Below are 17,531 nucleotides of genomic sequence, written 5' to 3'. Positions count from 1 at the left end.
CCTGGCTCCCCAATGGGTGGGCCTAAATTCATTAGGCCCTAATCTATGGATTTGACATGACTGGGCAGGGGCACAGCCATGTGTGGGCCTGGGAGGGCATAGGCCCACCCGCTTGGTAGCCAGGCCCACACATGGCTGTGCCCCTGCCCAGTCATGTCAAATCCATAGATTAGGGCCTAATTAATTTATTTCAATTGACTGATTTCCTATTATGTTGAAAATAGTGACACTCATTTTGTGTTATCATGGTCCAAACACACCAAGACAGTTGTTAAGAGGGCACAACAACACCTTTTCCATCTCAGAAGACTGAAAAGACTTGGCATGGGTCCCCAGATCCTCAAAAAGTTCTACAGCTGCACCATCAAGAGCATCCTGAGCAGTTGCATCACTGCCTGTACCCTCACACATTGACCCGGGAACCGGTACCCCTGTATATAGCTTCATTATTGTTATTTGATTGTGCTAGTTTTGATTGTTTTTTACTTTACTTTGTAAATATTTGATTAACTCTTTCTTGAACTGCGCTGTTGGTTAATGGCTTGTAAGTAAGCATTTCACGGTAAGGTCTACACTTGTTGTATTCGGCGCATGTGACAAATAAAGTTTGATTTTATAATATGGTCTGAGGAGAAGAATATTGGCAAGCCAGGCATATAGCCAATATGCTGTGATAATGTATTAGGCCTACTGCACAAACCTCATTCATACAGAACTGTTTTGATTAGGTTACTGTTACATGTTCATGCTTGAGCGGTAGATATCGGCTTGCTTTTTGACTGCGAAAGTGATCTTGACTCAGAAAACGTTCAACCCTAAAGGAAACAGAGACAAACAGGTTCCGCCCACGTTACAGTTTTGTTAACCTTCGCCTACTATCAGGGAGCCAGTTCATTCTGTCGCGATATCTTCATCCACACCACACAAAACATTATTCGGGTGTGTTGACTACCCTCATTTAATCTAGTTGTTTTAAGAACAGTATTAATATTTTTTTGCGTATCGTAGGCTACTAGAAAAATGCATTCCGGGGCATTGGAAAGAGCTGGGTCACCGAGGAAAAGGACACTTTCTCGGGGAGTGAGCGAGGATGAGTCACTTCGCAACATTATCAAGGAGGTGAGCGTCGAGAAATCACGTCGTCTTTGTTTAATACGACATTTACATGAGGCATATAATCTATTTTCTCAATGATCTCTTTTTATTGAGTAATTTGAGATTGTAGCATATCCTACTAACATTTAAATTTAGCCAATTGAAGCTTAGCCTTGGCAACATTACTAGTGGTTACAGTCGAGAAGATTCATCCTCTTACAGTAAGCCACTGCCTGTTTATATTTCTAGGCGTTTGTTTACTTTGTGGTTTTTAACCCTACTGTGTACCCTACTGCTCATTTTCATTTCGACTCTCATCCCAGTGTTACTGTAGAATAATATGGTGTTAAATTGAATACGGCTACGTGCACACATAATGTGATTATTGTGGATTGTCCGATACATATAATAGTTAAATTAAAACGTTTATAAACGATAAATATGGTTTGCAAGAAGAAGAATTTTCCTCATAATCCTGTTTAGTCTACATCGACTCATCTGAAATCAGGCTACTTTATGGCACATTGATAAATGCAGACCAGGTCGGTGTACCGGGGCTCGAAATGCGGTAGTCCGGCCGTGATTGTAACCAAACTATGGACATCTGAATAGCCTTATGTTTAGCTTGCTACTGAAATGCCAGAGAAATGGTTTATTCTCCTAATCTCTGTCTAGTGTCTACCCCATTAGGGCACAAGCAAAAAACAAGTATGGCTGCTTTCTTACAGCGTGCCTAGAATAGGGACGACACATTGCATGACTAATGTAGTTAGAATTCAGTCATCGGTAGTTCATCATACGTTTCTTTAATTATTTTCTTATTGATAGACCTACGGTCCATAAGAACTGGACCTAGAGGTTTGCCTAAAATCCATGTTTCTATCCATATGCTGTATGAATATAAATCATGTGTTAACATGTAGCCTAGGCTATTAAACAGTAGCAATAGCCCACTCATTTGATAGAGCATCATTCATGAATCCATCTGTGAAACAATTCTCCCGCATCATTATCTAGCCTTATCCCTAAATATATGTAACTATGTGATAACATGTAGGCTAATTTTCAATAGCAGGACACTCATTCGATTGCACATCACTGGAGACATACCTATCTGTAAAATAAGCATCCGGCATCATATAGCCTGCTCTTCACTTTGTTTAAAAGGCTTGGGGATGGTATAGATTTTATTGATGGACCTGCTAAATCATCTTAACATATACCAGCTGACTATTGGATGTAAACAGTTATTCCCACACGCTTTTGTAAACATATACAATCCCGAAATCAGCTGTAACTGTCAATATTGAAACGAGTGAACCCTGATAAAGAAACAAATGTATGGTGAAATTGCGTCCAGGCTCGGTAGACTCCTCTTCACCACTCTATAATATCGATTCACAATCCTCAAATATGATTAATTCGTTTGTCTCTAGCTCCTGATATCAGTGCATAAAGTCTCCTAAATTAGCCTAGTGTACTAGGGCGGAGCTCGTTTTCCCTGGCTAAACAAGCTGGCTAGTTGAACTATGCTAGTTTGTCCTTATTTCCAAACTTCATAAATACTACAGCCTAAACGTCTAAACAACTTTGCTAGTTATACAATCATGTTACTAAGAAACGTGAAAATTATATCTCATTTTATTTTGTTGAATAGTCATGATTGGTTCGAGATATTTGGCATATGACGACGGTGGCGAAGGATATCTGCTAGTTAACGCGGATCGAAGTTCAGTTTTGAGATCAATTAGTGTAAATTACCGGACGTTTCAGACTGGTCTTGGAACTGTGACAACAGGCATCCTCTCCCCGCTTGGCTCGACTGGATATCTAGTGATTTTGCCAACACAGCCAGATATGTACACAGTCTTGTACCCTTAACCTTTTTAAACTGACTACCATATTTGGTGATTAATTCAGACATTGTTAGTATAATGAGCAATGCAGGAATGTCACAATTTAACTGTCACGAGAAAATAGCAACTCTACAGAGCGCCAATGGCTACAATGATTGACTATTTTACTTCCTGGCACGAAGGGTCGTCGGAGCTTCTCCTCGCCACTCTATTATGGCTCTGCCTGAGATGTATTTTTGTTCCTTTGTCAGACGGAGGGTTCGACCAGGCGTCTGACGCACAGTGACAGCAGAGGGGGGACCCTCAAGAGGAGAAGTGGGAGTCAGGTATAATAAGTGTAATGGATGAAGGGCAATTCCATGCTAACAGAATGATGCAGAGACTCAAGTTTCGATGTCACATTTAGATGTATGCCAAACAAAAACCATTGATTGCAAAGTTAAACAAACCGTACAAATCTATACAAAAGGAGTACACTGAACATAAATATAAACTCAACATGTCAAGTGTTGGATTCATGAGCTGAAATAAAAGATCCCAGAAATATTCCATGTGCACAAAACGCTTATTTCTCAGAAATTGTGTGCACAAATTTGATTACATCCCTGTTCGTGAGCATTACTCCTTTGCAAAGATAATCCATCCACCTGACAGGTGTGGCATATCAAGAAGCTGATTTAACAGCATGCTCATTACACAGGTGCACCTTGTGCTGGGAACAATAGCAGGCCGCTCTAAAATGTGCAGTTTTGTCACACAACACAATGCCACAGATGTCTCAAGTTTTGAGGGAGCGTGCAATTGGCATACTGATCGAAAGAATGCCCATCAAAGTTGTTGATCAACTTTGCTAGATAATTGAATGTTAATTTCTCAACCATAAGCCCCCTCCAACATTATTTTAGACATTTTGTCAGTACGTTCAACCAGCCTCACAACCGCAGACCACGTGTATAGCGTTGTGTGGGTGAGTGGTTTTCTGATGTCAATGTTGAACAGAGTGCCCCATGGTGAAGTTGTGGTTATGGTAAGGGCAGGCATAAGCTACCGACAACAAACACAATTGTATTTTATCGATTGTAATACTGTGACGAGATCCTGAGGTTCATTGTCATGCCATTCATCCCCTCATGTTTCAGTATGATCATGCACAGCCCCATTTCACTGTATACCTGTTGTATTCGGAGCACGTGACAAATCAACTTTGATTTGATGTCGCAAGGATCTGTACATGTCCCAGTTCTTCCATGGCCTGCATACTCACCAGACATGTCACCCATTGAGCATGTTTGGGATGCTCTGGATTGACGTGTACAACAGCATGGACCAGTTCCCACAACTATCCGGCAACTTCGCACAGACCTTGAAGAGGAGTGGGACAACATTCCACAGGCCACAATCAACAGCCTGATGAACTCTATGCGAAGGAGATGTGTTGCGCTGCATGAGGCAAATAGTGGTCACACCAGATACTGAGGGGGTTTTCTGGTCCATGCCCCTACCTTTTAAAGCTATCTGTGACCAACTGATGCATATCTGTATTCTCAGTCATGTGAAATCCATTACATTAGGGTCTACTTTATTTATTTTCAATTGACTGATTTGGCATGGGTTCCCAGATCCTCAAACTGGTCTACAGCTGCACCATCAAGAGCATCCTAAATGGTTGCATCACTGCCTGGTATGGCAACTGCTCGGCCCAGTACATCAATGGGGCCAAGCTTCCTGCCATCCAGGACCTCTATACCAGGCAGTGTCAGAGGAAGGCCCTAAAAATTGTCAGACTCCAGCCACCCTAGTCATAGACTGTTCTCTCTGCTACTGCATGGCAAGTGGTACCGGAGCCAAGTCTAGGTCCAAAAGGCTTCTTAACATTTTCTTCCCCCAAGCCATAAGACTAATTTCAACTACTTCTCAACGTCCATGGACCGGTGTCGGTCGGTGCTCATTGGGTGAGTTCGCTGGTTACAGTAAATGGAAAGAGAGGGGCCTCATGGGTAGGTGTCAGTGAGAGGTGACATGAACAGGAGAGTAGTGGTGCCTGGAGAATTTAATTAACATTTTTTAAATGTAACCTTTTATTTAACTAGGCAAGTCAGTTAAGAACAAATTCTTATTTACAATGATGGCCTACCCCGGCCAAACCTGGACGTTGCTGGGCCAATTGTGCGCCGTCCTATGGGACTCCCAATCACGGCCGGATGTGATACAGCCTGGAACCGAACCAGTGAATGTAGTGACGTCTCTTGCGCCGAGATACAGTGCCTTAGAACACTGGGTAGCTTTCATTTGACACTAAATTTGATGTGCTCCTATGAACTTCACATGTTGGTGCTCATGGATCCTTTTACATGGAAATGGCCTGAAGTTACTGGCATAATTAGGTTTGCGGCCCAAATGCCACCCTATTCCCCATAGGGCTCTGGTCAAAAGTAGTGCACTATATAGGGAATAGGGTGCCATTTCGGACACTGGCCTACTATGGTCTGTCATTTAAACACGATTACTTCTGATTCTATCACTGTTATTACATGTACGGAGTATACTCAAACTTCTCATATATTACTTGTTGATGAGTCTTGGTTACCTTTGTCTTGGTCATTTCAGCAGTCTGTGGAAGATCAGGAACTGATGGAACTCCCTGAGATGGTGATTATCCGCACAAGCTGTTTTAATTATGTTTTGCAGGATAACTTTTTCATATTTTAGCAGTATAACCAGTTCTACTGGATGTCAAATTAGACATTCTCACAGCCTGTGCTGCATATTCAAAGGGTGCACACTCTTTATGAAGCTAACACCAAATAGCCCAGAAATATATTAGAAATAACTTTGCTCCAGTTCGATTATGTGTTGTAATGCCAGTAACTCTGCCATATAAAGAAGAAGACAACCCTGGTATGACACAGATAAGGATGACCATGGGCCAGAAATCGTTATCAGAGCAATGACATCATTATCCAACAGCTGATCACATGTTAATTAAACCACCGTTGTTGCTAGTGTGATTAGATGAAGCTGCACACTGTCATGCCTAATGTATATTGTTTGTCTGAGATCCAAATGGTATCCTATTCACTTTTGTCAAAAGTAGTACACTATAAAGGGAATAGGATGCCATTTGGTACAGATCATTTTTCTCTTAGCCATATGAAGCTAATATGCCTGTGTATACATCAATCAAGCTGCCCACTGATGACTAATGAATACATCTCTCATGCAGAATGACCTGCAGGCGAGCTACGACGATGTGTTGCAGGAGCTGCGTGGGCTGGAGCTGCAGCGGGAGACTCTGTTGTTCCAGGTGGACGTTCTGCAGGACGCCCTGGAGGGGGCCGAGGAGATGCTGGCTGAGGCCCAGAGAGAGGCCAGCCACGCCACCATGGTACACCTAGTCATACACACTAGATGCTTCCCAAATGGCACCCTGTTCCCTACATAGTTTACTACTTTTGACCAGCGCCTATAGTGAGAGTGCACTATATAGAGAATAGGATGCCATTTAGGACGCACTCACTCCTTTCTAGCCATGAATCCGCTAAAGCCACATTCCGAGAGGCTTAAGGGTGGGGTCATCACTCTAAAAATAGCTGATAGACAAATTTATTGAGGAATGTTTTTCCTTGCAGTAACTGTGATATGTGGTTGTCTTACCAACCTTTAGCAGAATGTACTGATTATATGTTTCTCTGGATAAATTGCCAAAATGGAATGTACATGTAAATATACAGTGCCTTCGGAAAGTATTCAGACCCCTTGTATTTTTCCACATTTTGTTACGTTACAACCTTATTCAAAAACGTATAAAAAATTTTACTTCATCAATCTACACACAATACTCCATAATGACAAGGAAAAAGTGTTTTTTTAAATAAATTTTTGCTCATTTTATTAAAAAAACAAATTATGAAATCACATTTACGTACACTACCATTCACAAGTTTGGGTTCACATAGAAATGTCCTTGTTTTTTAAAGAAAAGCTAAAGAGATCTTCAATTTCCTGGCAAATTGTCGCAAGAATAGACTGACGAGTTTCTGACCATTTTGACTCTGTAATCGAACCCACAAATGCTGATGCTCCAGTTACTCAACTAGTCTAAAGAAGGCCAGTTTTATTGCTTCTTTAATCAGAACAACAGTTTTCAGCTGTGCTAACATAATTGCAAATAGTTTTTCTAATGATCAATTAGCCTTTTAAAATGACTTGGATTAGCTAACACAACGTGCAATTGGAACACAAGAGTGATGGTTGCTGATAATGGTCCTCCAAATGCCTATGTAGATATTCCGTTAAAAATCAGCCATTTCCAGCTACAATGGTAATTTCTAACATTAACAATGTCTACACTGTATTTCTGATGAATTTCATGTTATTTTAATGAACCAAAAAATGTGCTTTTCCTTAAAAAACAAGGTATTTCTAAGTGACCCCAAACTTTTTAATGGTAGTTTAAGTATTCAGACCCTTTACTCAGTACTTTGTTGAAGCACCTTTTTGCGGCCATTACAGGCTAAAGTCTTCTTGGGTATGATGTCACCAGCTTGGCACACCTGTATTTGAGGAGTTTCTCCCATTCTTCTCTGCAGATCCTCATAAGCTCTGCCAGGTTGGATGAGGAGTGTTGCTGCACAGCTATTTTTAGGTCTCTACAAGATGTTCGATCGGGTTCAAGTCCGGGGTCTGGCTGGGCCACTCAAGGACATTCAGAGACTTGTCCCAAAGCCACTCCTGTGTTATCCTGGCTAGGTGCTCAGGGTCGTTGTCCTGTTGGAATGTGAACCTTTGCCGCAGTCTGAGGTCCTGAACCAGGTTTTCATCAAGGATCTCTCTCTACTTTTGCCCTGTTCACCTTTCCCTCGATCCTGACTAGTCTCCCAGTCCATGCCGCTGAAAAATATCCCCACAGCATGATGCTGCCACCTCCATGCTTCACCGTATGGATGGTGCCAGGTTTCCTCCAGACGTGACGCTTGGCATTCAGGCCATAGAGTTCAATCTTGGTTTCATCAGACCAGAGAATCTTGTTTCTCATTGTTTGAGAGTTTTTAGGTGCCTTTGTTAAACTCCAAGCAGGCTGTCATGTGCCTTTTACTGAAGAGTGGCTTCCATCTGGCCACTCTACCATAAAGGCCTGATTGGTGGAGTGCTGCAAAAATGGTTGTTCTTCTGAAAGGCTCTCCCATCTCCACAGAGGAACTCTAGAGCTCTGTCAGAGTAACCATCAGGTTCTTGGTTACCTCCCTGACTAAGGCCCTTCTCCCCCGTTTGCTCAATTCTTTCGACCTCCTGGCTTGTTTTTCTTTTCTCTGACATGCACTGTCAACTGTGGGACCTTATTTATAGACAGGTGTGTGCCTTTCCAAATCATGTCCAATCAATTTAATTTACCACAGGTGGACTCCCAATCAAGTTGTAGAAACATCTCAAGAATGATCAATGGAAACAGGATGCATCTCGCCTCAATTTCGAGTCTCATAGCAAAGGGTCTGAATACTTATGTAAATAAGGTATTTCTGTTTTTTATTTGTAATTAATTTGCAACAATTTTGAAGAAATTTGAAGAAAAACCTGTTTTTTCTTTGTCATTATGGGGTATTGTGTGTAGATTGCCTTTGTATTTTTATAATACATTTTAGAATAAGGCTATAACAACAAAGTCCGGAAAAAGTCAAGGTGTCTGAATACTTTCTGAAGGCACTGTACATGTAAAAAGGTCCTCGTGGAGCAACGCAATGCTCCAGTAGGAATGTCCAATTTCCTGTGACCCAACTCTGGGTCCCAACCCACCGTTTTAAGAACCACTGCTCTAAAACACTTCACTACCCTCTGCTGAATTGATCTAAAAGGTCATAAATGGACTGACGCTGCTAATGTGTCTCTCTGCACTTGTAGGAGGTGGAGCGAGAGAGAGAGGCAAAGAGGAAGTTGGAGGACATTGTCAGTTCTCTGATGCAGGAGGTGGAGAGGCTAAAAGAGGTAATGGGGGATGAGGAGGATGGGCTTACATAATCATAGAAAGAGAGACACAAGTACAGCAGGCTTCCTGGTTTTGGGCATAAAGAGTGACTAATGGCTTGTTGCTGCATGCCAGCTCTGGTTAGTTGCGTAACTCTTTCGTTTGTCAGGGGAGTGATCTCTTGTTCTTTCAGCTCAACTGTGCTTTGCTGAACTTGACAGAATGAAGTGTTTCAGCTGCTGGGAAATTCCAGCCTGGGCGACAACCTCCCACCATACCTGTTATTCTCACTCTGAGTGTGTGTGTGTGCATGCACATTATCATTTCTAAAGTAGGGCAATTTTAAATGATTGACAAATATTTGTTCTGGCCCAAAGCCTATAAAATGAGATATGTTTGATAAAGTTATACTTGCTACGTGTTGACTAGAGTCCTGTGCAGTACATTTTGTACTCTAATCTAAAGAGAGCAGCACACAGCACAATATAAGATGGGACAAATTTCCCTCAGGGTTCAACCCGCATCCTTATCACAGTCCATTTATCTGCTACTGAGGCTTGAGGCATATTAGAAGGTAGTTGCCTGTTTGCATTTTAAAGCCCTAAGAAGAGCTCAACAATATATCCCAGCTGCCTCTATATTCTATATCCTCCTCACTTTAAGAAACCTCAGTAGATTTTCAAACAAAAACATTTTTGCATTAACTGAGAGACATTGGTTGTAATAATTTGGTCATCTGATCATCAGCATGGACTTGTGGTTGGGTAAATCCAGTGTGACCGAAGGTTGTGTGTGTCCCGTCAAATGGCCTTGGCCTTGTACCCAGTGCTTGCTCTGCAGTAGGATGCCCTGTCCAATTACTGACAGACATGCAGATGCTGCCTGTTTCCTATTGCAATCAGGAAGTGGTAACGTGACAATTCGCCTGGCTAATTTCCCAGCCAATGCCTCAAGCCATGCAAATCAAGCTATGAATATATTGATACAGTGTAGCACAAGATGTACCAGAGACAAGGCTATACAATTAATTTGACAGAGATTTGGACTCATTTGTAATAGTAGCAGCATTATATGACTGTACTTGTTGAATCTGGTTTTCATATCACCCACCTCTAGCCTTGACATTTTATATCTGGTTGTACAGTATGAAAATAAAAATGTAAATGTTCTTCCTGTTTCCCTGCTGTACTTAGGTCTGTACAGTTGTGTGTCCCAAATGGCATCCTATTCCCTATATATTGCACTACTTTTGACCAGAGCCAGGTCAAAGGTAGTACACCATATATAGAATAGGGTTCCATTTGGGACAGAACCCTGATGTGAACATTATTAATATAGCTGTTGTATCATAATGTTCCACAGGAGAGGAACACCATATCAGCAGTCCCAGTGTACACACTTGTCAAGGAGCAGGAGAGGGAAGATGAGATGGCTAGACAACAAGCCCCAGAGATTAAAATCAAAAAGGGAGCACAGGAACAAATCAGGGATGCGCCAAGGGATGAGGACAATTCTCGCCAAGATGCACCCCTCTCTATTATCCGATTGGACAGTGAGGGCCCCGGGCCCAACAATGGGCTATCATCTGAGACCAGCACTGGGGGGCTGCTAGCTTCCTTCTTCAAAAAGGGGAGGGGGGAGCAGCCTTCTGACAGTCTGACCCGGCCCTCTCCTATCCACGTTGCCCGGCTGGTGTCCTCTGAGGACGTAGCAGATGGGGCACAGGACAGCTTCACCAAGTTCACAAAGATAGTCAACAAGACCTTTGGGCCGTTGTCACTCGGTAGCCAGACCCCCGGGAGCAATCAGGAGGAGAATGGGCGTGACCTCTCCCCCGACAGGAACAATGACACAGACAGCATCAGCGCCTATGAAGATGCCTGCGCTGACATGCCCGAGCTGGAAGAGGGTGACGGGCCAAGGCTGCCCCATGATGAAGACTCCCCAGTAGCTGATGAGGGAGATCTGTTGAATGGCAACGAACCCAAAAGCATCAAAAACCCCAATGAATCTTGCATTCTGTCGTAAGAGCTGCAGAACTGTTGTGCTACGAAGGATCAAATCTTCTCTGAGATCACTGCTCTCGCTCCATCCGCCTCTTGATAATTGATAATATATGCCATTTAGCAGACGCTTTTATCCGAAGCGACTTACGTGCATCCATTTTTTTATTACGTCTTATGTTCTTGGACCTGTACTCTCCATTTACACGTATAGAAGGGTAGAGTCAATCTTGGGAGTTGTCTTAATGCTACCAGGCAGCGTGGAATTCCAGTCATGTCTACAGACTACTCTAAAGCCAATCTCTCTCCCTCCGCATGTTTGGCACGACTTGCAAGGTTGCACTTACGTGTTTTTTGTCCCCCCTGCTGTTCGGCACAAAAGGCAAATGACCTCTCTGTTTCTTAGTGACTGATAATCACACAAGACTGTTTGCGTACACTGAACTATCAGATATGTCAGACCTCTTGCATTCTAAACAGGCAAACTATGTGATTCGTAGATTATTAAGACGATTATAGTTGTTTTTATGCTCTTAAGTTTAGACGCTGGCAAGATTGTAATCACAATAGCAGGCAGCCAAGGAGCTAGCTACTATATATTTGAATAATTCCATTTATGGGTATAAAACCATAATGTTTTCACTGCCTCACTGGCCTTCACAGGGACATTTCATTTGATCTTCAAGAAGGATTTGGTGCCTTTCCTGGCTCACCTTAATGCATTTTATGAATATGGAAGATTAACTTGAAAGATGTAATACATTTACTGAATTTAATCAAGCTTTAGGACGATACCAGCATGATTGAAAAAGTAACGACATTCCATTTAACAGTAAAACTTTAAGGATACCTGATAATGTATATGTACAGTAACAGTACTGCATGCTACTTGTCAGGTCATGTTTGCACAGTCGCAGTGAAACTACTGAATTGGTCGACCTTACATGTTATTTTGTATCTGGCATTGCTGGACAATGTACCCTTTGTTTTTCTTCTCTCTACCCATAACCATTAACACAAAATCGGAGGATAATCTTTTGACTTGGAAAGAGTTACATAAACATTGCTACCTATTAATCTTTTTAGGAGATTTTTGCATAGTCCCAAAGGCACCTTATTCCCTTTTTAGTGCATTACTTTTGACAGGGCAATATAAAGGGAATAGGGTGTAATTTGGGACGCATACTTTATCAACATTCCTGTCCATGTTTGACACTAGCGAGGTCAAATGGAATTGATCTGTTTTCCAATCCTTACCTTGTTGAACATTTTCAACAGATACTGTGTTTGTAATGAACTTGGGGGCAAATCTTACAATGCCTTCAACACTAGGTTTTGTGTGTTAGACTTTGTATCTCAAGTCAGAATGCAGCTCTTGGTAGTAGGGGTTAAATGGACGTCAAGTTCGAAAGCACACTGAAACACACTGAAATAATTCCTAACTTTGATACTTGTGATGTGTTTTCTATTCTGTTTCTATTGCCTGAATTTCTGTTTTCTGCGGGAGATAGTCTTCAGAAACTATTCACACACCTTGACCATTTCCACATTTGTTGTTACAAAGTGGAATGGATTTAATTGTCATTTATGTTAACGATCTATACAAAATACACTGTCAAAGTGGAAAAAAAAAACATTGTATTACTGGAAAATAAAACACTAAAATATCTAATTTGCATAAGTATTCAACCCCCTGAGTCAATACATGTTAGAATCACCTTTTGGCAGCAATTACAGCTGTGAGTTTCTGGGTAAGCCCCTAAGAGATTTGCACACCTGGATCGTACAATATTTGCACATTATTCTTTTTAAAAATTCTTCAAATCATTGCTGTATAGCCATTTGAGTCTTGCCATTTTCAAGTCTTGCCATAGACTTTCAAGACCATTTAAGTCAAAACTGTAACAAAGCCACTCAGGAACATTCAATGTTGTTTTGGTAAGCAATTCCCATGTATATTTGGCCTTGTGTTTTAGGTAATTGTCCTGCTGAAAGGTGAATTTGCCTCCCAGTGTCTGATGGATAGCAGACTGAACCAAGTTTTCCTGGAGGATTTTGCCTGTGCTTAGCTCTATTCCTAGTTTATTCTGTACAGGCTACCTTCTTTCCACTTTGTCATTTATGTTAGTATTGTGGAGTAACTACAATGTTGTTGATCCATCCTCAGTTATCTCTATTCACAGCCATTAAACTCTGTCACTGTTTTAAAATCACCTTTGGCCTCATGTTGAAATCCCTGAGCAGGTTCCTTACTTTCCTTAAAGAAGGGCGACTGTACTTGTAGTGACTGGGTGTATTGATACACCATCCAAAGTGTAATAACTGCACCATGATCAAAGGGATATTCAATGTCTGCTTTTTTACCCATCTACCAATAGGTGCCCTTTGCAAACCATTGGAAAACCTCCCTGGTCTTTGTGGTTGAATCTGTGCTTCAAATTAATTGCTTGACTGAGCAACCTTACAATTAACTGTATGTGTGGGGTACATAAATCAAATCAAAGTTTATTTGTCATGTGCGCTGAATACAACAGGTGTAGACCTTACAGTGAAATGCTTACTTACAGGCTCTAACCAATAGTGCAAAAAAAGGTATTAGGTGAACAATAGGTAGGTTAAGAAATAAAACAACAGTAAAAAGACAGACTATATACAGTAGCAAGGCTACATACAGGCACCGGTTAGTCAGGCTAATTGAGGTAGAATGTACATGTAGATATGGTTAAAGTAGCTCTCGGAGATGGGGTAGTCATTTTAAAAATCATGTTGAACACTATTGCAAGTCCATGCAACTTATTATCTGACTTGTTAAGCACATTTTTACTCCTGAACCTATTTAGGCTTGCAATAATGAAAGGGTTGAATACTTATTGGCTCGACATTTCAGCTTTTCATTTTCAAATAATTTGTATAAATGTATTAAAACATAATTCCAAATTGACGTTATGGGGTATTGTGTGTAGATCTGACACAATCTCAAATTTAATCCATTTTAAATTCAGGCTGTAACACAACAAAATGAGGAACATTTTTTAGGGGTATGAATACTTTCTGAAGGCACAATATGTACTTTACTCGGGAGGTTTCTAAATGTGCAATACTACCTGTTATGTTGGTGAATGGTAATGTGTCTTATCTAATGCTCCTTGATGTCACAATTTATCTTGAACATTTAGGTATTTTTTTCTGAAAGCAACTGTTTGATATAAAAGTTGTTTTTCAGCAGAGTCTTGGCACAAAGTGTGTGTTATTTCAGCATGCCTCTGCTAATGTAAATTTGCACTAGTTTTGTGATTTGCACTTCCAAACAGGGTTTGCTGCATCATATTATGTTCTAAAATGGCAACAAAAAAAAAATGGGTGGTAATGCTTATGCTTTATCCTATTTTCACCAAATAGTTCAAGTATGTATTTTTTGAATGAATTCTATTCTTTTAAAGAATAAATATTTTGTACAGTGCCACGTGTTTTTATTTCAGCTTACATTGTTTTCTGTTATGTTAAATAATTATTTATTATCAAACTGCACATGAACAGAAAATACAAACAAGTAAAGGATTCAAAAAGAAAGTCGCTTAATTCGTAAACATACAAGACATTTGGACTGCAGTACAGGATATTTTTTATGGGCCAATGCACATTGTGATAAAAAGCTTGATAAAACAAGACTTGAAATGAAATCCAGTGGGCATATAGTGCTTTTTATAATTGTATATTGGAACACCATTAGAAAATCATATAGACTACTTTGTGTTTATAAAACATAATACACAGAAACAGCGGATTATATGAAACTTTACAGCCGTAATATTTGCAGGGAGCCATGTGTCTGTGGTAAAACATGCCTTGTCATGGACGGAAACATAACAAGCACGTTGATTTCATCAAACCACAAGAAATTAGCTTTTCATTGTCTTAGTTCCTCTGTTTTACCACCCCACTATTTTGTTCAACCATCACCCATGAACAGCCTGTAGCCTTGCAGTTAACTGTGCATGGTTCTATACATTCTATTTCTAAATGCAACATACAACTTTCATTCCCTGTAGTATAGACCAACTATGAACACCTTAGTATTGCACATTTAGTAAAGGAGATGTGGTCAAAACAATATCCTTGACATGTTATGTCACATCCTCTTAGGGACTACATAATATTGTTGAGAGACTCGGAAACTAAAGCAGAGCTGATAATAGAATAAATGTCCCACTAAGATAAGAGGCAAATAAGCTTAAAGATCTGGTAAAAGCGAATGAATATGCAACCATAGGAGGGACTGCTGGGAGTTCTGACCAAGTGTTCTCGGAGAAACGATCGGTGTGCTTAGTGCAAACACAAATTTGGCCTCTGCCTCTTTCTTAATCCCTTTGTCCCAGTGTGACCACAACGCTTGAAAGACCGATGTGATGTCACTTCCTTTTTGAGTGTCCTCAGATTGACAGCATTTGCCAAGAACTTCATAACCCCACACTATGACATGTGTTCCATTGGCCTTCTATTTGTAGCCTACTGGGAGAACTGCTGAGTGTAAAAATATGTTTTGAAGGTACTCATTTGTCTGTCTTTGAGCATGGAGTGGGTGGTCACCCCTTCTTTTCCGACCCGTACAAGGTCACTTCCACCCTTCCCACAGCTGCACGTGTACCCGTTCACTTACTTCACCCCCAACAGTCAGAGCGTTATGACACTGCACCAAACCATTCCCTGGTATAAATAGCTCACACTAGCCAGGTTTCCATCCAACCTTGTTCTGAGAGTAAAGTACATGTCGGGTAAAAAATGTCATCCAGGCCTCTATATTGATATAATAACCATCATATCGAAGTAAACTTGAAGTCACACAATGATGTTGTGTGGTCCTCCCGCTACGACTAATCGGGAAAGGATGCAATTTATTAGGCTACGAATGAAGTTATGATGAACTTCACAGGGTGGTGAAAGTTCAAGGTGATGAACTTGATGCTCCATTCCAATAAATATCAAGAGTCTTATTCTGATGACATGATCATTGACATATGGCTGCAATTTGACAAATTTGACAAAAACTAATATTGTTATTTTTCCTATAATATCATGTAGTCTAGTGTTTCCCAACCAGGGGTACTTGGCCTATCCACAAGGGGTACATGAGAAGACTCATGAGACCATAGGCCTACTGGTAAAATGCACATAAGGAGGTAAACTATATATACAAAAGTATGTGGACACCCCTTCAAATTAGTGGATTCTGCTGTTTCAGCTACACCCATTGCTGACATGCGTATAAAATCAATGCAAACTCTATAGACAAACATTGGTAGTAGAATGGTCTTAGTGAAGAGCTCAGTGACTTTCAACGTAGTACCGTCATAGGATGCCACCTTTCCAACAAGTTAGTTGGTCAAGTGTTTGCCCTGCTAAAACTGCTCTGTCAACTGTAAGTGATGTTATTGTGAAGTGGAAACGTCTAGTCGCAACAACGACTCAGCCGCGAAGTGGTAGGCCACACAAGCTCATAGAACTGGACCGGCGAGTGCTGAACCGTGTAACAAATCGTCTGTCCTAGGTTGCAACACTCACTACCGAGTTCCAAGCTACCTCTGGAAGCAATGTCAGCACAAGAACTGTTCGTTGGGAGCTTCATGAAATAGGTTTCCATGACCGAGCAGCCACACTCAGCTCGAGTGGTGTAAAGCTCGCCACCAGTGGAAACGTTCTCTGGAGTGATGAATTACCCTTCACCATCTGGTAGTCCAACTGACGAATCTGGGTTTGGCGAATGCCAGGAGAACGCTACCTGCGCGAATGCATAGTGCTAACTGTAAAGTGTGGTGGAGGAGGAATAATGGTCTGGGATTGTTTTTTATGGTTCAGGCCTCAGGTCCAGTGAAGGGAAATCTTAACGCTACAGCATACAGTGACAATCTAGACAATTCTGTGCTTCCAAGTTTGGGGAAGGCCCTTTCCTGTTTCAGCATGACATTGCCCCCATGCACAAAGCAAGGTCCATACAGAAATGATTTGTTGAGATTGGTGTGGGATAACTTGGCTGGGCTGCACAGAGCCCTGACCTCAACCCCATCGAACACCTTTGGAACACTGACTGCGAGCCAGGCCTAATCGCCCAACTTCAGTTTCCGACTAATAATGCCCATTAATTCTTGCCACTGTAATCTCCTTCCATTCTTATGAAATCTTACGACTTTCACAAATTATTATCATAATACCAAATAAACCCATGAAAATGTGGAAAGGTTACAGGAGTGTTATAATAATGCGTAAGACTAAAAAGTGTAAGGATCACTTTCAGATCATTAGTGTATTTATCAGTGGCTGTCCAGTAGTGTTGACAAAGTTCATCTTAATCTAGTGTTTGTTTTCCTCCCATAGCTCTATATATTTGTCCCTTATAATTCCTTTAACTCCCTCTTTCATTTGCATGCTGCACTTCTATCGCTCTCTCACTCTCCCTTTTTTCCTTGATAATCTCTTTAGCCTTCCCTGCTCCCTCAGTTGTGAGCTTGCTGTGAAACACCTTCATTTGGTACCCTTGTACACTCTGTTTGCTTCTCCTATTCTCCCCCTTCTCTCCTCTGTTTCCACAGCACTGGGCTGGAGTTGTCTGGGTAGGCTGCCTGA

At 41.2% G+C, this 17,531-nt stretch overlaps 1 protein-coding gene across 4 annotated transcripts; it reads left to right on the top strand.

Annotated features, from left to right (window-relative positions):
• The first annotated feature begins 847 nt into the window (after positions 1-847).
• Positions 848-14,373, top strand: LOC135539864 (leucine-rich repeat flightless-interacting protein 1-like). Of its 4 annotated transcripts, none has more exons than XM_064966050.1 (6): positions 848-1,119; positions 3,203-3,277; positions 5,562-5,600; positions 6,175-6,336; positions 8,847-8,930; positions 10,273-14,373. In XM_064966050.1, the coding sequence occupies exons 1-6, from the start codon at positions 1,021-1,023 to the stop codon at positions 10,936-10,938; spliced, it is 1,125 nt and encodes a 374-aa protein (XP_064822122.1). In that variant the 5' UTR covers positions 848-1,020; the 3' UTR covers positions 10,939-14,373. The 4 variants fall into 4 exon arrangements, with proteins under 4 accessions (XP_064822122.1, XP_064822124.1, XP_064822123.1 ...); XM_064966049.1 differs by having other exon boundaries at positions 849-1,119; positions 5,559-5,600; XM_064966052.1 differs by lacking the exon at positions 3,203-3,277 and having other exon boundaries at positions 5,559-5,600.
• Positions 14,374-17,531: the final 3,158 nt, after the last annotated feature.

This window comes from Oncorhynchus masou, chromosome 5 (assembly GCF_036934945.1).
Source record: "Oncorhynchus masou masou isolate Uvic2021 chromosome 5, UVic_Omas_1.1, whole genome shotgun sequence".
NCBI classification, from domain to species: Eukaryota; Metazoa; Chordata; class Actinopteri; order Salmoniformes; family Salmonidae; genus Oncorhynchus; species Oncorhynchus masou.
This window is presented reverse-complemented; position numbering and strand designations above follow the sequence as displayed.